The sequence below is a fragment of the Lagenorhynchus albirostris genome, chromosome 12 (assembly GCF_949774975.1).
Source record: "Lagenorhynchus albirostris chromosome 12, mLagAlb1.1, whole genome shotgun sequence".
Lineage (NCBI taxonomy): Eukaryota > Metazoa > Chordata > Mammalia > Artiodactyla > Delphinidae > Lagenorhynchus > Lagenorhynchus albirostris.
Genome location: NC_083106.1, coordinates 74,717,172 through 74,734,538, shown reverse-complemented (window position 1 = coordinate 74,734,538; position 17,367 = coordinate 74,717,172). Strand labels below are relative to the sequence as shown.

The window sequence follows — 17,367 nt, the reverse complement described above, 5'->3', positions numbered from 1 at the left end:
TCAACCAGAGTGCACTGCATAACTTTCACAATCCACAACTACTGAACACAGAACAGTTTCCGTCTTGTGGTCATTTAGGGAAAAAAAGTACAAAATACTTCTGATCTATCCATTATATATTCTGAACAACAGAACACAACAAAAACTATTTTCTAAAATTTTAAAAAATAAATTTGTAAATTTTCTTAATATTCACAGGCTCTGATACAGCTGAGCATAACTGATATGGAGAAAGAGAAACTTACTAAAACACTTAAAACCTAAACATTTATTCAGATGAAAATTAACTCTAAGTAAATTTATCTGAAACTATAAAGGCAACTAAATGCACTACTTCCATTAGTACCTTGTAGACTGTGGAGCTGCATTTTTATTAAGTTTTGGCACAACTGCTCATACATGTGCCAAACAACCAGTTAGTTAGCACTCATAACCAGAACATGCAAATAATCATACAGATTGTCATTTCAAACGAATGTTAATATTTTTAAAGAGAAAAAAACAGATAAGCAGGTACACATAATTTTTAAATGTACATTTGAGGAAATATTTTGAGACAAGGCCTAGAACTCAAGATTCTCTGAGTTCAGTTCCCAGTTTTGCCACTTATTTGTGTGACCTTAGGCAAGTTAACGTTTCTGTACCTCAGTCTTCTAATCTGTAAAATGGGGGGTAAATATGAGAACATATCTCAGAGTCCCAGAGAGAATTAGATGAGTTTAATGCACATAAAGTGCTTAGTTCTGTGCCCAGCACACTCAGTAAATTATTATTAGCATTATTAGTATTTTAGTAGGTTCAACCAGTTCAAGATGGTCCATCAAGAAATAACTGCTATTTGGTTTGGCCTAGTGGTTAAGAGGAGGTCCTGACAGTGCACTTCCAGTATTTGCCTCAGTTTTCTCTCCTATCTGTCCTGAAGATAATAATTATACCTTCCTCATAGGGGTGTCATAAGAATTAATGAGATAACAGTTATAGAGTGCCTAACACTAGGCTTGACAGACTAAGTGCTTAATAAAAATTTGTAATCATTATTATCATTTGCACATTTTAGGATTCCAATTCTTTTCTCACATCTGTCTAGGCTTGGACACCTTCCTCCTACTCAGAGATCTCTTGAGCCAGTTTTCGAGTCAACCAGCCACTCAAATTACTCATCTAAGAAGCAGCGTCTTTACTAGTGGGAGTTGTTACCATACACATAAACCCTATATAAAAGTGAATTTATTAAGAGATTTGGGTTTCCAAAACAGATTTCATTTACTGATAGAACTGATTCTTTCAATTAATGCAGACTGGGTTGCTGAAGTCACTTACCCCAAAGATTATTCAAAAGCATTACCGTTCAATACGATTTTTGCCTCTCATTAGTAATTAAGGCCACATTTTTTGGCAGTTATCAACCATGTACACATAAAGAAAGGAAAACAGGCATCTCAAAGTCTGCATGTGAGGAAAATTACTCTTACTTTTATGCCTGAACTCAAGCTAAAAGTTTTCATGGGACAATTATAATAACAAATAGAAAAGAATATTACTTATAAGTAACTAGAAAAAACTTTTATGTCCAAAAATAGGAAAATCACTAAGCAAAGTATGGAACAGCTCAATGGAATATAATGCAGCTATTAAAATTATGTGAAAAAAATTGTTAGGGTAGTGGGTTTATGGGTGAATCTACATAAAGGTTCTGAAAAAAATCATTTATATGGAATACATCACTTCTCACTTCCAAATAAATATTACTGTACTTAGCAATGTAATCCTCCAGAAGCACAAAGTGAGAGCTTAATTTTGTAAACACATTTTTTCTTCCTATGTTGATTCGAAAATTGCTGATCACTTTTTCTTCAAAAACAAGACAGGACAAGACGAAGGTATCAAAACCAGATCATAAGGAGGTAAAGAATACTCAAAGGAGAAAACAATTAACTACTGCTATTGTCCATACTCGAGTGAAACATTTCAACTTTTATCTAAATGCCTACAGAAAGCCTTTACTATTCTAAATATTAAGAATGCAACTAAAGTGAAATCAGCCTGCTTTCTCCCAAGAGCCAAGTCTTTGATCACAATCCTTTCTGCAAAAGAAGTATAGTTTGCTGTATTATGCTACCCATGCTGCCACAGCCCCCTAAATGCCCTGCCATAAGAGGCACTATTCAGGAATGTTCACACATATGAGGTTTATCTAAACATTACTGTTTCGAAATAACAAAGACATACACAAATTATTTTATTAAATAACTCAATTTGGGTTGATAGTTTATAAACAGATGTCAGAAACAATTATTGAGATATATCTAATCTAAATGACTTTTTACCTTGAGAGCTCAGAGATGGTCATTTCAACACTATGGAAGCACTGTATGTACTACCTCCCCATTCACAGATTTCCATGGGGTAAATACAGCATTTCTCCCACTATATCCACTTAAGAGGTGGCATGACACAGCTCAGAACCAGAGGGCAGGGAACTGTTACAGTCCTGGCCTTGCCATTTTTAAAAACTTTTAACTGTGGGAAAGTTGTTTAACTTTTCTTTGCCTCAGTGTCCTTAATCTAAACATAATATTGTGCAGACAACTTATTTTGATAAACCAAGATATTATTATAGGTGAAAGCACAAATGCAAAATGCTATTATGGGGCAGAGGGAAGGGTGCATCTATCTACCTTGATGTAGTTTAGTGAAAATTTAATGATTGCATTTTCCTAAATTTCCCTAGATCTACAATAAAATCCAGTCTATAGATGCGATAACAGAAATAATTACAATTCTTCTATAGAACTAGGACTCTGAAGATTATGTTCTCAGTACCAAAAGGAGTTACTGATATGTAACTGCAGCATACAAAACAGAAGTGGTAATAAGACAGGTATATTCTGAAAGAGCTAGGGCTAGGAAAAAAGATAAGAGAAAAAAGAAATAAACATGTTAACAAAAATCTTTCTTTAAAGCATGAAAACAAAAAGGAAAGCATAAAAATGAAAGAGGTCAGTGAAGAGACAAAATGAATTTGTTACTTACTCAAGGAGAAAAAAAGTAAAATTATTCCTATTGTTGACTACTTCATACTTTTGTGATTTCAACCATTAAATTATACACATTTATTCTATGAAATAGAAGAGCAACTGACTTTATTTTAAGGGTTCCAGCATCCCACAGCCAAAAACAAATAGTGCCATCTGCCCCAGTAGAAGACAGATATCTCTTTGAGCCACTGCACAATGGTGAGAACTGAAAAACAAAGAAAAAAAAATTTTTACAAGAAGAGTAACACAGTCCAAATAATAAACCCATCTTGACCATACAAACAGCAACTAACACTAACAGTGAGAGAACACTCAGAATTGACGAAGGTCATGGCTACCATGTTATTTAAAGTCCATGTATTTATAAAGAAAAGAGAAATACTCCTTTTTTCATTTTAGTTGGCTTTATACAATGGATTATAAAAGTGACTTCTTAAAATTTACTTTAAATTATAACAAGGATTTTGCAGAGATTAAAATGATTACCTGTAGTGACGTTATAGATGCACTGTGGCCCTGAAGAACAGCCAAAGGCGCGCATGTTCGCAGACACCAGACTCGGATCATTTTATCACAACTTCCAGCTGCTATCATTGTATTCTCATAGTTTACAGCCATGTCTGATATTTCAGCAGCATGGCCTCTTAAAGTAGCTAATAATCTCCCATCATCTGTTGCCCAGATTTTCACAAGACAGTCATCAGAACCCTTAAAATAAAAATGGATATTAATAGAATTAACTCTAAATTTTAATTGGAATTCTTAACACAGATTAAAAAAAATCATATCTGTTACATCCACTTCCCAACAATTATAATTTTAAGTACTAAAAAGTGTTAAATACTTGTGTTATGAATTTTCCTCTACATAAGATTACTTTATTAAATTATTCACTTATAAAGAATACTCGTGTGCCCATCATCTAACAGGAAAAGTAGGATGTTAGCAATAGCTAACATTTACCTATGGTCCCCTACCCACTACCCTCTATATAGAACCTTGTAAAAGAATCTGAACATCTAAAATAACAAAATTATAACTGCAAAACAAATGTAATACACAACAGTGACTAATCCTATCTATGTTAATATAAAAATGAAAGGAAGCATATTTGAGGCTTTTTCTCCTAAGAAGCCAAAATCTATGATACATGAGTTTCCCATCACTGATCTTCAGCTAAATACATTACATATAAAATCACCCGTCAGTTATAAGAAAAAAATTAATTTTATCTGTATGAAGTCAATAAAAAATATATATATATATTACTTGTTTGTTGCAGCAGCATAAGCTCAGGAAGAAAATGTAAAGAATACAGAGTTTCCTATGAATTCCTATATTTACAAATAAACATTTCAATTTCACTTAGCCAAAGCAGCAGTAAGACCTTTTAGACATTTTTTTTGTTCTCTAATTTTCCTTATTCATCGTATAGCTCAAAGTTTACTCTTTTACCAACCTCTCTCTATTTCCCCCTAGTTTTTATTATTAAAAAGTTTTAAACATACAAAAAGTAGAGAATATTACCGTTAACCTCATATACCCATTCCCCAGATTCAAAATTTATCAAAAGATTGCAAAGATTGTAGTTTAGAATTCTTTACAATCTTCCAATCTAATTTATTAAAAAATACACACAATTTTATCTGATATTAGAAAGTACTTAGAGGATCTACAAAAGCAAGTGACACAGAGAAGTATCCGCTTCATACTGATGACAGACATAACATATAAATGATCACAAACACAGTATTAACAGCATATGTTAAATGCTGTACCTTAAACCACATTCTGCCAACACTACCTAGAGCACTCTCAATTAACTATAAAACCAGTTCTTCTGACTGACCTTTGAAGCAAATTAAATGGGTTACCAACCACGGAAGACTAGTAATAAAACTTAACTTTGGTGAATTATTCACATTAAAATCTGGTATTCCCATCACGTTCACTTAATCTCAAGCTCTTCATCTATAAAATAAGGAAGTTAAATTGGATGATCTCCAAGGTTCCTTTTTAAAATTCAGTGATTCATGCATTCATTTATCCATTTGCCTTGCGATTAAATATGTGCCAAACACTGGAGATTCAAGGGTGATGAATAAAGACGTAGTATTCCTGTCCTTATGAAGCAAGGCAGAAGAATATAAATGCAATAACATGTCCTAAGTCCTATACTGTTAATCAGTAGAGATCTAAAAGGAGAGCAGTCTGTTTTTCCTCAAACGTGGAGAGGTAGAATCTGGAAAGGAATCCAGAAGCAGTGATGCTTGGACAGTCAATACAATGTAGTAGCTTAAGAGCACAGACTCTAGAGGTCAAGAAAAAAAATGGTTAAAAGATCAATAAGAGAATTTAAAATTACATCAAAAATGTCTCTCTGGGCTTCCCTGGTGGCACAGTGGTTGAGAGTCCACCTGCCGATGCAGGGGACACGGGTTCGTGCCCCGGTCCGGGAAGATCCCACATGCCACGGAGCGGCTGGGCCCGTGAGCCATGGCCGCTGAGCCTGCACGTCCGGAGCCTGTGCTCCGCAACAGGAGAGGCCACAACAGTGAGAGGCCCACGTACCGCAAAAACAAACAAACAAAACAAAAATGTCTCTCTAACACAAGTCAGTAAAAGAGAAGCAGAAGAACAAAAAAGAGATGGCACAAATAGAAACTATTAGTAAAAAGGCAGAAGTAAATCCAACCGTATCTAGAATTCCATTAAGTGAGAGAATGGGACCTGGTGCAACCACTTTCTACACGTTTGACCTCGGAAGAATTACATGTACCTTCTTTGCCTCATTCTTCTAATCTACACCTACCTCTCATAGGGTTGTCGCAAAAAAGAAATGAGTAAATGAAGGCGGAGCGCCTGGCATAGAGTAAAAGCTATATATATACATATTTTTATATATATGTGGACTATCTACTATTACTGCTTTTGTTGCTGGTAGTATTCTTATTCTTACTTTAATAATATTCTTATTATTTTAAAAAGAACAAATACTCCAGATGGCAACTAGAGAGAAAAGTATGATCAAAGGCATGAAAATGTGAGAAGTTCAGGGAACTGCAAGTAGTCTGTAAGCTAACAAAGTGTGAGGTGAAGGCGAGAGGATGAAGTCAGGGAAGAACTGTGCAGGCCCTTTTATGGGATACGAAGGCGTATGGTATGTAATGGGGATCACTTAAGGTGATCAAGCCGGTGAATATCAGGATCAGATTTGTTTTCCAAAGATCATCCTGGCATCAGTATGGATTAGGCAAGAAAGTAGGAGGCCAGATGAAAGTCGTTAAAATAGTACAGGCAGGAGAGAATGGTAATATTGTTATTATAGAAGAGAAGGATCAGAAGAGATGGCTACAATAGGTATTTGGGGGAACAAAAAGGATGAGGATTACATCCCTGCCAACTGTGGGAAATGAAGAAGGAGCCTGTGTGTAGACTGTGATTTCCAGAAAGCTGGTCTACAATACCACCTGGCATTGTAGAAAGAAGTGCACTAGGCGCTTGTTGGACAACCAAAAAAGGCTTTAAAACATTCATTCAACCCTCAATTTCTCTAAATTCCACAAATTCAGTCAATTTATTCACCTCATTTGCTTACCTTCTAAAAACTAAGGCAATATTTGCCTCTGACCTACATTCACAACAAAAATAAAATTTTAAGCATGCTAATACAGGCAGAATATATGAAAAGAGTAAAATCATGTCATCTCATTATTTCTTATGTATCTGAATTAAGAGTCTGCTGTATATTCTACTATGGAAGGTGTATCACATATTTTCCATGTTAACAGAAAAAACAAACAAACAAAACCCACACATCTTTTTGACCAAAATGCCAGCTTTCAATGAAAAGGACAGGGGCAACCTGTTATCTAAACTCAGCTTCCGGTGACTTTTCACTAATTAAAATTGAACAAAAAGCCCCACTATATTCTTATTGAGTTTATTAAGTTCACTAATTTAATATTACTTTATAATTCTGCTTTATTTAGACAAGTACTAAAAAACCCCCACAAAACCAAAACTTTTGTTTTAAAAAAACCCACTGTACACAATTCCCCCTAGTGTGTAGTATCCCAACTAACCTTTCTTTTCTTCCATTAAATTGCAGGAGAGAAATTTTTCATCGTACTTTCACTCTCTTCACTATCCTCTTTTATGATATAAAGTAGTATACTGCCCCCAACCCTTATCCCTGCTCACAGAACTCCTGGCAGAATTTCAAACCAAACCCTAAAGCATCCTCAGGCAACTTCTATTTCATCATTCATTACTTGTGATCATTCATCTGTTTTTATGGAAATGTGAAACTAAATATGATTTGACAAAATTCAACTAAGTTCTTTTAAAATGACTATCAGAAATACAAGTACACATAAATAATTGTTTGAAAAGGACTGCAGACAAGAAGAAAAATCAAATTTACTGGGAAAACATTTTTTAAAGCACCATAAATGTGTTTAAGTTGAATGTGGAAGGATGAACTAAACTTTGATAAAACTACTCTTTTTAAAAGACCAAAATGCAGAGAATTTGAACAAATGATCTTTCTTCCCAGAAGCCTACCTCAAATGTGAGTAAAGTCAATAATAAACCGAAGAGTAGGACATTATAAGTTTTCAATCAAAACTTTAAAGACAGTATGGACATTAAAGCAAAAGTAGTGTTATTTAAATGGTGAAAAGAAAGAGATGGACAACACAGGCACAGGGGTCAGCCTTGGTAGGAGGGACACATAGACTCCTAGGCTTCACGAAGGGGGAAGAGGTATGGTGGAGATAGCAATTTTAAAGCAAGCAGCAAAGAAATTAGATGATTCTAACCTTAGCAAGTAAGATAAATATCTGAAGATTATTTCCTTCAAGTGGAGAAGGGGGAAACAAAGAAGGAACCAAAAAAAGGTGAGCAAAGTTTGGAAATGTGGTGGAATTTTAAGAGCAATAAGAAAAAGGGAAAAAACCTGGAAGCAACAGTGAACTTCCTGCTAAAATTAGATAGCATGATTTTAGAAAAATATCTCAACTGACAAGTTTTTTAAGCAAAGTTCTAATGCCTAGGGGAAAATGAAGTATTCATTTATTTTCAGTAACATCTAGATGTTGCTGCTAGGACTGGGAATTTGGCAAGGTGAGAAAAGTTGGGAGTACGAAGTGTAAGTGGGAAACTAGAAACAAAAATTAAGCTGGAAAGGTTTTATCTGAGGAAGGTAATAGAAGGTAGGGGTTTTAAATGCCTGTTAGGGAGTTTGAATTTAACCTGGTGAGGAAGCTACTGAAGAATTTTAAGCAGACAAGGCATAGTCACTATAATATTTTAACCACGATAAGTTTTAAGAAATACACGAACTGGTGAAAATTGAAGATGCTTTTATGGAATTCATTTTTTAATCAAATTATAATATTAAGCTAGTGGTTAATGCCAAGCAAATATAAGACAGTAGTGGATCATTAATGTCACTTTTCAATAATGTAAAATTGTCATAATTACCATGAAAGAGTACTCATTAATGTTATCATTTGTCTGTTTACATCAAACCTAGTATAAAGATAACAAAAAGAACAAGTAGCTTTGGCTTACATAAATCCCCAAACAAATGAGATATACCAAATTTACATTGCTTTCTCTTAAATGTCAAGACATCTCATCAATGCAAAGATAAAGCCAAGAAAGCTGAAAGAGCACCTTATCTCTATCCTGAATAAACAACAATGTAGATATTATTTGTGAAAAGGCTTGATAAAGGGTGGAACTTAAAATTTAGATTTGCCTAAACTTACGAATTTAAAGTACCCTATAAATTTTCTTATTCCACAGCCACACCTAAAGCCACACACACAAAATGATTAAGGCAAGTGCCTTTAAAACTGTCAACATACTCTGTAGCTTAGGACAAGAGGAAGGAAACGGAATCAGACATTTACTCTGAAATCATTATTTCTTTAATACTTTTAAGTAGACTGTTGGCACTAATGACCCTTCCAGCGTACAACTAGATCTCTTACACTGCAGGTAATTCTCATTTTATGTCTATCTAAAAGAGGTTCCTATTTTGTGAATCCCTTTTGGAAACTCAAAGTTTCTTCAAAATAAAAAGTGTGAGAGGCAAATTTCAGATAAATAAAAACAAATGCTGACATTCTCTATAGTTAAGCCCAGGCAATAAATGTATTGTACACATTTGCTTTTGGTATTCTGGTAAAGGAAAAGGAAGTTCGACAGGTCTCTGTGATGTGGCTTTCTACTTTGTCATGCGCTTGGGTATTAAAATGCTCCTTAAAATCTACAAAAAATGTCCTACCTATTGATATGAAAATTTTATGAAACAACTTCAGACACAGGGCCTTCTTCAATCACTTAAATTCTATGTAAAAACTAAAGCAGAACCTAAGGTCAAATTTAAAGTTTCTGGAAGACAAGTTTTAAAGAGCTTAATTGAACTATTTATGTATATATGTATTTATTTATTTAAACTAAAGCTAGAAGATTAGAGGTAATAACTATGTGAACCATTCAATGATGAAGAAAACTACTTTACAGGATGGAACAGTAAGTGACAAAGAATTGTGGACTTCTGTGAGCAGAAAACCGCACACATTTGGAAACAGTACAGCAGGTTGATTCTGCTCAGACGACCTTAAAATTAAAAAGTAGATCTGTAAACCTTTCCCTGCTAAAAGAGAAGCATCAATTGAAGAGATCAACCAAAGATTACTACTTTGACATAAAGATAAATTAGGTGATTTTTAATCTTATAGTGTCTTGGAGAACTTGGCAGTCCTTGGCAGAACCAACAAAGATAATTCTCATTTCTTGCTACTGCTGCACAGCTTATGAGTCAGATTTCACCTCTTGATGTCATTAGAACAAACAGAATTAAATGTTAAAACACCGTGTATATGGTTATGCATACTATAATGTCATTTTCTTTTCAAGCTAAAAAGTAGCCTATTCAGGCAGCTAAAAGTGCTTGTAATTTAAATTTAGTTAGTTTTTTTAGTTAGTTTTTTTTGAAAAGAGGCTATTGATTTTCTTTCTTACCCATCTATCAGACCCCTATTTCATTTCCCTTACAAATTACCCTAAACTTCAGTGCCAATCATTTCAACACACCAAATTTTCTCACTCCCTTGTCCACCTAAACCACCAATGACTAACCCTGTATCAATGTAATCATCACTTGCTCTTATCCTGCTCCCAGATGCCAAGTACCATTATGGAAAAGAAGACAAGGACACTAAATCTGCAACACTGCAAATTCATAACTCCTGTTTGTTTGGAAGGCTAAGGTTAATCAGCAATCCTTTTCCCCCATTCATCACTCTTTCCTTATCACCAGGTTTGATCACTCATCTCTAGAACCCAGTCCCACTCCCTAACCAAGACTCTTATCAGGTAAAATATTTCACTTTGAAAAGCAGAATCTGTTCATTGTAACCCTAATTATCTATCTTTCTAAGCAGTCCAAATAGACTGCTCTGTATCTATTTCTTCATTTACCTACCCTCCATAAAGACCACTGTACATCAAGTACCTCCTCTTATATCTGTGCTCCTAGTTCCTTACCCTTGACCCAGTTTTTCAAAAATTTACCTTCCTATAAATTACTGTACTCTAGCTCTCCTTTCCATTACTACCAAACTTACTGAATATACAGTATCATCCCTACGCTACCTCCCACATACTTTTAAAAAGTAATTTTGCATTTCAAACTTACAAAAGTTTCAAGAGCAGTACCAATGTCTTCCATCACTCAGATTCATCAACTATTAACAATCCACTGCATCAGCTCCATCACCACCTTTCTTTCCTTTCTCTCCATATAACACACACACACACACACACACACACACACCCATTAGTCTTTTTCTGCACCAATTAATAGTAGGCTGCAGACCTGACGCCCCGTCACTTCTAAATATCCCAGTGTGCCTTCCTCTAAAACAAAGACACACGTCTACCTAAGTTGGGAAATCAATATTGATAAAACTGCCATCCAATCCACAGGCCCCATTCAAATTCTGTCAACTATCCCGATAATGTTCCCTTTTCCTTTTTGGCCTAGGACCCCATACAGCAACATGTTAAATTTTAGTTGTATTGTCACTTAAGTCTCTTCAATCTGGAGTATTTCCCTGAGGCTTTCTCTGTGTTTCATGTCTTCAGAAGTTCATAAAGAATACAGACCTTACATCTATAGGATGACCCGGAACCTCAGTCTGTCTAATGTTCATTAATGACCAGACCCAGATCATACTGTCTTAGTAGGAATCCCACAGACAAGATGCTGTGTTTTCCTCAGTGTACCACTTCAGAGGATACACAATGTCAACCCATCCCACCACTAGTAAAGTTAATAACTTTGTCTTGTTAATGTTTCCCATGTTTCTCCCCTGGAAAGTTGCACTTTTTCCCCTTTTAATTAATTAACTTGGTATCTTGGGGGAACATATACAAGATTACGGTATCTTCAAACCAGCATCTACCAGTCTTAGCCTCCCGCAATGACACACAAATGAATCAACCACCACTATGACAGTCGCCAAACCACCATTCTTTCTACAGTTATCAGTTGGCATTCCACTGTAAATAGGAGTTTTCCCTTCTTTCTCACTTATTTATTTACTTATTTACATCAGTATAACCCACGGATGCCTACTTTAATCAGTGGTCATAAACAACTCAGTCAAGGTCCTATCCGTCCTCATGGAGCTTATTAATAAGAAAATACAATAAAAGCTCATTTAAAAAAATAAGTTTCACACAGTGACAGATATTATAAGAAAAATATAGTAAGGTAATGTGATAGACAATGATGGAATATGAGGAAGGAAGGTAGTCAGGGAAAAGTCGCTAAGAAAGCAGTGTTTGAACAGAACTGCTAAAAAAGGAATCAGCCACAGGAATATTTTGGAGAAGACAATTCCAGGCAAAGGGAATAGCCAGTACAAAGGCTCTAGGCCATAAATCGGCTTTGTGAGTTTGAAACACAGAAAAAGACCAGTGTAAATGAAGCACAGTAGAAGAAGGGAATTTGTCTTACAGACATTTTTGTATATATCTTCCCTAACAGAAGTTTCTTACAAGAAAGGACATTATTCACTTCTGTATCTCTAACTGACTGGTTCATTCATTCATCTTTTTGTTGTTTGCCTACTGTATGCACCAGATACTCTGTAAAGCACTGCAGACCTAAAAATGTTTAAGGAAAAGGCTTTGTTGTTAGGAAGCTCACAACTTAATAGAGACAGACGTCTAAACAAATTCACTGCAACACAGAGGACAATACAATACAATAAAAGTATGTTCAGTGGTAATACACCACATTCAGAAAATTGCCTATTTTTTTTAGTTGTCAAGTTTTGAAAGATTAATCTATACCGTCTCTAATTCTTCAATGCCCAAACCTTCCTTTGTGCAGTGCATTGCAATCTCACTTCTACCCCTAAAACTAAAACAAAACATTTTTTCTTAAGTTCATTAATAGCCTTGCCAAATCCAAAAGATGCCTTTCAGTTCTAATTTTACTTTAGGTTTTTCTACCTTTCGTGAAATACTAATCCTTTGGCTTTTAAGACACCACTTCTTTTTCTATTTTTCTCCCGGCCTCTTAGGCAGCTCTTTCTCAGTCTTAATTATTGACTCCTCTCCTCTTCTTTAGTTTGCTTTAAAGTTGAAGTTTCAGCCTTTGTACATTACACATATGAGGTAAAAAAATCAATTTCCATATTCAACGATTCCCCAGTTCAATCTTCTAGCCTAGATCTCTCTCCTGAGCTCTCACAACCTGTTGAGCATTTCTATTTAGCAATCTATATGTATCTCAAATTCAACATGTCCCAACCTTCACAAACTTCTCCACTTGAATCCTTACCACATTAAGTGACACGACTTTCTAACCAGTCACACAAGTTAAAAAACATGTCATTCCATACTATTCCCTCTCAATTCCTCCCTACATTCAAACGAACCTTTTAAATCCTAGAGATTCTATTTTTAATCTGTTAATTCCATCCCTACTTCCACTGTGAATCTTTCATGGATCACTGCTACAACCTTTTCACCAATACCTCCGTATAAAGACTTAGTTTCAATCCATCCTCTACAATAATGCCAAAGAGATCATTAAAAAGAGAAATTCTGCTCACTCCTCTGTCTAAATCCATCACTTTTGCTCCATGCCCTCAGGAAAGACATCCCTTCATGTCACAAAAGAAACTTAATGATTTTGTCCTCCAACAACATCTCTAGCTCTTGCTTAGCAGTGGTCCATATTTATTCTTTGCCATGTCCAATAATACACAATTGCATGTTAACGTTCTCCCAATGACTGTAAATGCCTTTCCCTAACTCTGGAATACCGAGCTCAGTTGAGGTGTCACTTCTCTAGGAATTTTCTCTTACCATCTCCTACCACACACTGAATTAGGTACCTCTCTCCTATAGTACACCCCAGCATCTTGTGCTGCCTCTAGCAAGCTTATCACATTGTATCAATATTGTGTGTTGACTCTCTGTGAACTCTCCAGTGGCAGATACTATGTCTGTCATTTCTATATCCTAAGCTTTTAGAACAGTCCGCCTCCTAAAAGACTGAAGTTCATTAAAGGAGTGCATAAACTCAGTCTTTATAAATTACTGAATTTATATAACCAGTTTATGCTCTTTTGCCTTAATCTGAAGAGGTACATTTTATGTTTCTGAAAAAAGAGGGGAAATCTTTTTGTATGGTCCTCAACATACTTTTATGAGTGAATGGCTTACTACTGAGAGAATTCATTAACTCTGCTTTTCTTTGGCAAATATTATTTGACGCAATGATTCTGAAATCAAGTAAAAAAATTTTAGAAAACTAAGAAAGAGAGAGAATTAGGGAGTAGTCTGACTTGCTAATTATGCTACCTTCCTCCCTGGGTTCTTCTCATTATTCTACTGGGAAATGTCCATTACTAAAATATTCTACTACAAAATACTGGAAATTTTTCCTAACACAGAATTTCACTTATCAATCACAATGATTTCAATCTTGTACAGCATTTATAAATAAGATTTTAGTTAGGTAAGAAAATAAAGTGGAACAAATTCATTTAAATGCATCTATAAAATTAAAAGCAGCAAGTGAAACTTAGTAACTGCTTCCTGTATATCTTGTTCTATACTAACTGCATGCATCATTTCATGCAATCCCACAAAAATCCAGTGGGATTGGTACTACTATTATCTATTTCCCTTCTTTTTTTAACAGCTGAGAACACTGTAGATTAAAAGGGTGAGGTAATCTTTGTAAGCTGCACTGCTAGGAAGTGGTAAAGCTGTGAGTTGAACTAAAAGCCCCCTAATGCCAGAGCTGATGCTGTTAACCACAGGACTATACTGCCTCTAGCTGTGCCTACCCAGAAAGGACTCAAAAGTCCCTTGGAATGAGTCCCTTGGAAAAAGCTTTCAAATATATCTAACACTAGGACTTAATAATAATTGTATAATGTCTTCAGATACTGAATACATAAAAAGGAAATATTGAGCTGTCCATTACTGAATTGTTATTCCAATAAACAACAACAGTGTGTCACTCTCTCACAGGAATCTTTCATTGTTCAGTCATAATCTACTATCCTAAAGTCTTATCCTATCAGTTTTCAAGACTGGTTTTCAAAGCATTAGTTAGTGGCTAATGTGTTCCCAGTGGAATAAAATAACATGAATAGTGAACACATATGTACTCTAACTCGAGGTGATAATCATAAAAATACAAAGAAATTTTAAGTAACAGTGATCTCATATCTTTGCATTTCTTGTCACAAGGCAACATTTTGGAATTTATAACTGCAAATCACCAGTAAAAAATTACAAATGAGAATATAAGTTTGGCACAATTAGCAGATTATATCACATACATAAAACATCAACATTTTTAGACTCTTTATAAGACCACATAAAATAGTACAGTGATAATTTTCTGCCTTTATTTATGTATCTTCAACTAAAGGAAAACAATCAGAAAATTGCTTCCCTCTTCACATATCATTCAATGCTCTTAAAAGTAGGAATTAAATATCTAGAACAAGGGCTGCAATTTTTTTCTGTACAGGACCAGATAACAATTATCTTAGGTTTTGCAGGCCATACAGTCTCTGTCGTAACTACTCAACTCTGCTGTTGTGGTACAAAAGCAACCACTGAGCGTGCCTGTGTTTGAATAAAATTTTATTTACAAAAAAAAGGTGGCAAGCTGGATTTGACCCACAAGCAGTAGTTTACTAACCCCTGGTTCAGAGTGCTCACCCAACTCTATGCCTATTACTCTACTAAATTCATGAGCCAGCAACAGTGTATTGTCTCACTGCATTTTTTCCCTCAAAAAGTTGTAGGAGATTATGTGTCTAATTCAAATCAACACATACACAGTGCTTCATAAAGTACGACAATCAAATGCTTACCATTCCTCTCATTTTCAAAGAAAGAATTCCCACAAGGTACTTTACAGACAGCAAAAATTAAGTAAGAAGTTATATATTTTTTATAATCTCAGTGCAACGGCATAACTTAATACTCACCAAAATGAAGTATAAACACAATGTAATGTGTCTTTCTCATTCTTCCAATTTATTATTATTTTTGAAAGAATCCTTTTGAACATTAGAGATGCCAAAATTACTTTATGTTTTGAGAGCTAAATTTAAATGATAATATACTGAACTCAAAAAGGCTGTAAGTAATTTTCCATTACCATCTGAGAGCAAATTACTGTTGCAGGTATATGAAGGACTTTAGCCAATACAGGGATAACTATTCCCCACTCTAAAAACAATCACCCATCAGAAAATTTTTTAAATTTCAGTTTTATTCTGCTTCACAGAGAACAGCAGAGATAAAAGAGAAGGTGAAAGGGAGAATACTAATGCAGGAAATAATCTGCAAACGTCTGAAGTGGATTCTAGAACCGGGGAAAAGATATGTATGGAAATCCTTTCCCACACCCTGCCATTTAGCTGTTTTATAGAGGACTGGGTGAACGGGTAAAGGAGAGAAAGTAGACATAAATAAATCTCAGTTTACAAGCATATTTACTTAAAAGAGGAATCTATAATTGTTGTGACTGTATAAAATTCGCAGCTGCTCTCTTCGAAGACAGAATTTCCATGTTAACTTCCATTTCCCATTTAAAATTAGGAATCCTGTGAATGAGTGTATACCTTCAGCAGAGTATTTAATATAAGTAGTATTTAATGGTAAGTACAACCATAATAGTGTAGTAAGTATTACCCTTAGTGGATATAATAGTTAAGGCACCTAAAAATAAATTGAAATATTTCCAAAAGGAATTTTCTCCCTTAAAGCTGAAAAGCTCTGTTTTCTCTGTTAATAAAAGAAACAGTAACAAACAAACCTAAGAGACTGAACACATGAGATACATTGAAGAATGAGGTGCTAAGGATAAAAGGTAAAAGGAGAAAATGTTACATATGCTCAGAATTTTTTTTTTTTTTTTAACCAGAATTTTTTCTATCACTGCTTTAAGGGAAATTTCTCAGAGTCCCCTAATTTGCTTAACACACTTTGGGTGAAATGTCCTTGGTTTAGAATTAAAACTACTGTATGACATTTTTAAAAAGGTCACACTGCATTATTTCATATAATGTTGGAAATTACACTTATCCACGAGGACCATAATATAACTGTAACTGTGCTACAACATGTCTTTCAAGAATGTTCCAAACTTGAAGTCTAACCTTAAGTAAAACCTTCTGTTACAGTAAGCTAATTTACCTGAATTTCTGGTTTTTCATTAAAAGAAAAAACAAAGGTTTTATTTCTAAGTTCAACTTTAAGCAATGTTTCTGCAATTCCATATATGAATTAAGATAATACTTTAAAAACTACTTACAGTGGGCTTCCCTGGTGGCACAGTGGTTGGGAGTCCGCCTGCTGATGCAGGGGACACGGGTTCGTGCCCCGGTCCAGGAGGATCCCACATGCCACAGGGTGGCTGGGCCCATGAGCCATGGCTGCTGAGCCTGCGCGTCCAGAGCCTGTGCTCCGCGGCGGGAGAGGCCCCAACAGTGAGAGGCCCGAGTACCGCAAAAAAAAAAAAAACTACTTACAGTAAATATCCGTCTGCCAGTTCGATCAAAAGTTACACAGTACACAGATGACAAGTGTCCAAGAATTCTTTTATGCATTTTCATGTGCTGATACACTGCAGTGGGAACCAGTCGCTCAAGCCTGTATTTTCCATTCAGCTTCCTTGAAAACAAAGTATCCGCTACCAAGAAAAGGGGGGGAAATAAGTATAATTCAGAAATTAATTTTCTTAATCATCCTCTTTTATGAA

At 35.1% G+C, this 17,367-nt stretch overlaps 1 protein-coding gene across 4 annotated transcripts in view; it reads right to left on the bottom strand.

Moving 5' to 3' along the window:
* Positions 1–17,367, bottom strand: part of PHIP (pleckstrin homology domain interacting protein) — a 127,160-nt gene that overhangs the window by 75,708 nt on the left and 34,085 nt on the right. For all 4 annotated transcript variants that reach the window (XM_060168418.1, XM_060168420.1, XM_060168419.1 and 1 more), the window contains 3 exons: positions 17,138–17,298; positions 3,525–3,746; positions 3,143–3,243 (listed from right to left, as the gene is read on the bottom strand). In XM_060168418.1, the coding sequence (XP_060024401.1) occupies positions 3,143–3,243; positions 3,525–3,746; positions 17,138–17,298 (484 nt within the window). The remainder of the gene's footprint in view (positions 1–3,142; positions 3,244–3,524; positions 3,747–17,137; positions 17,299–17,367) is intronic.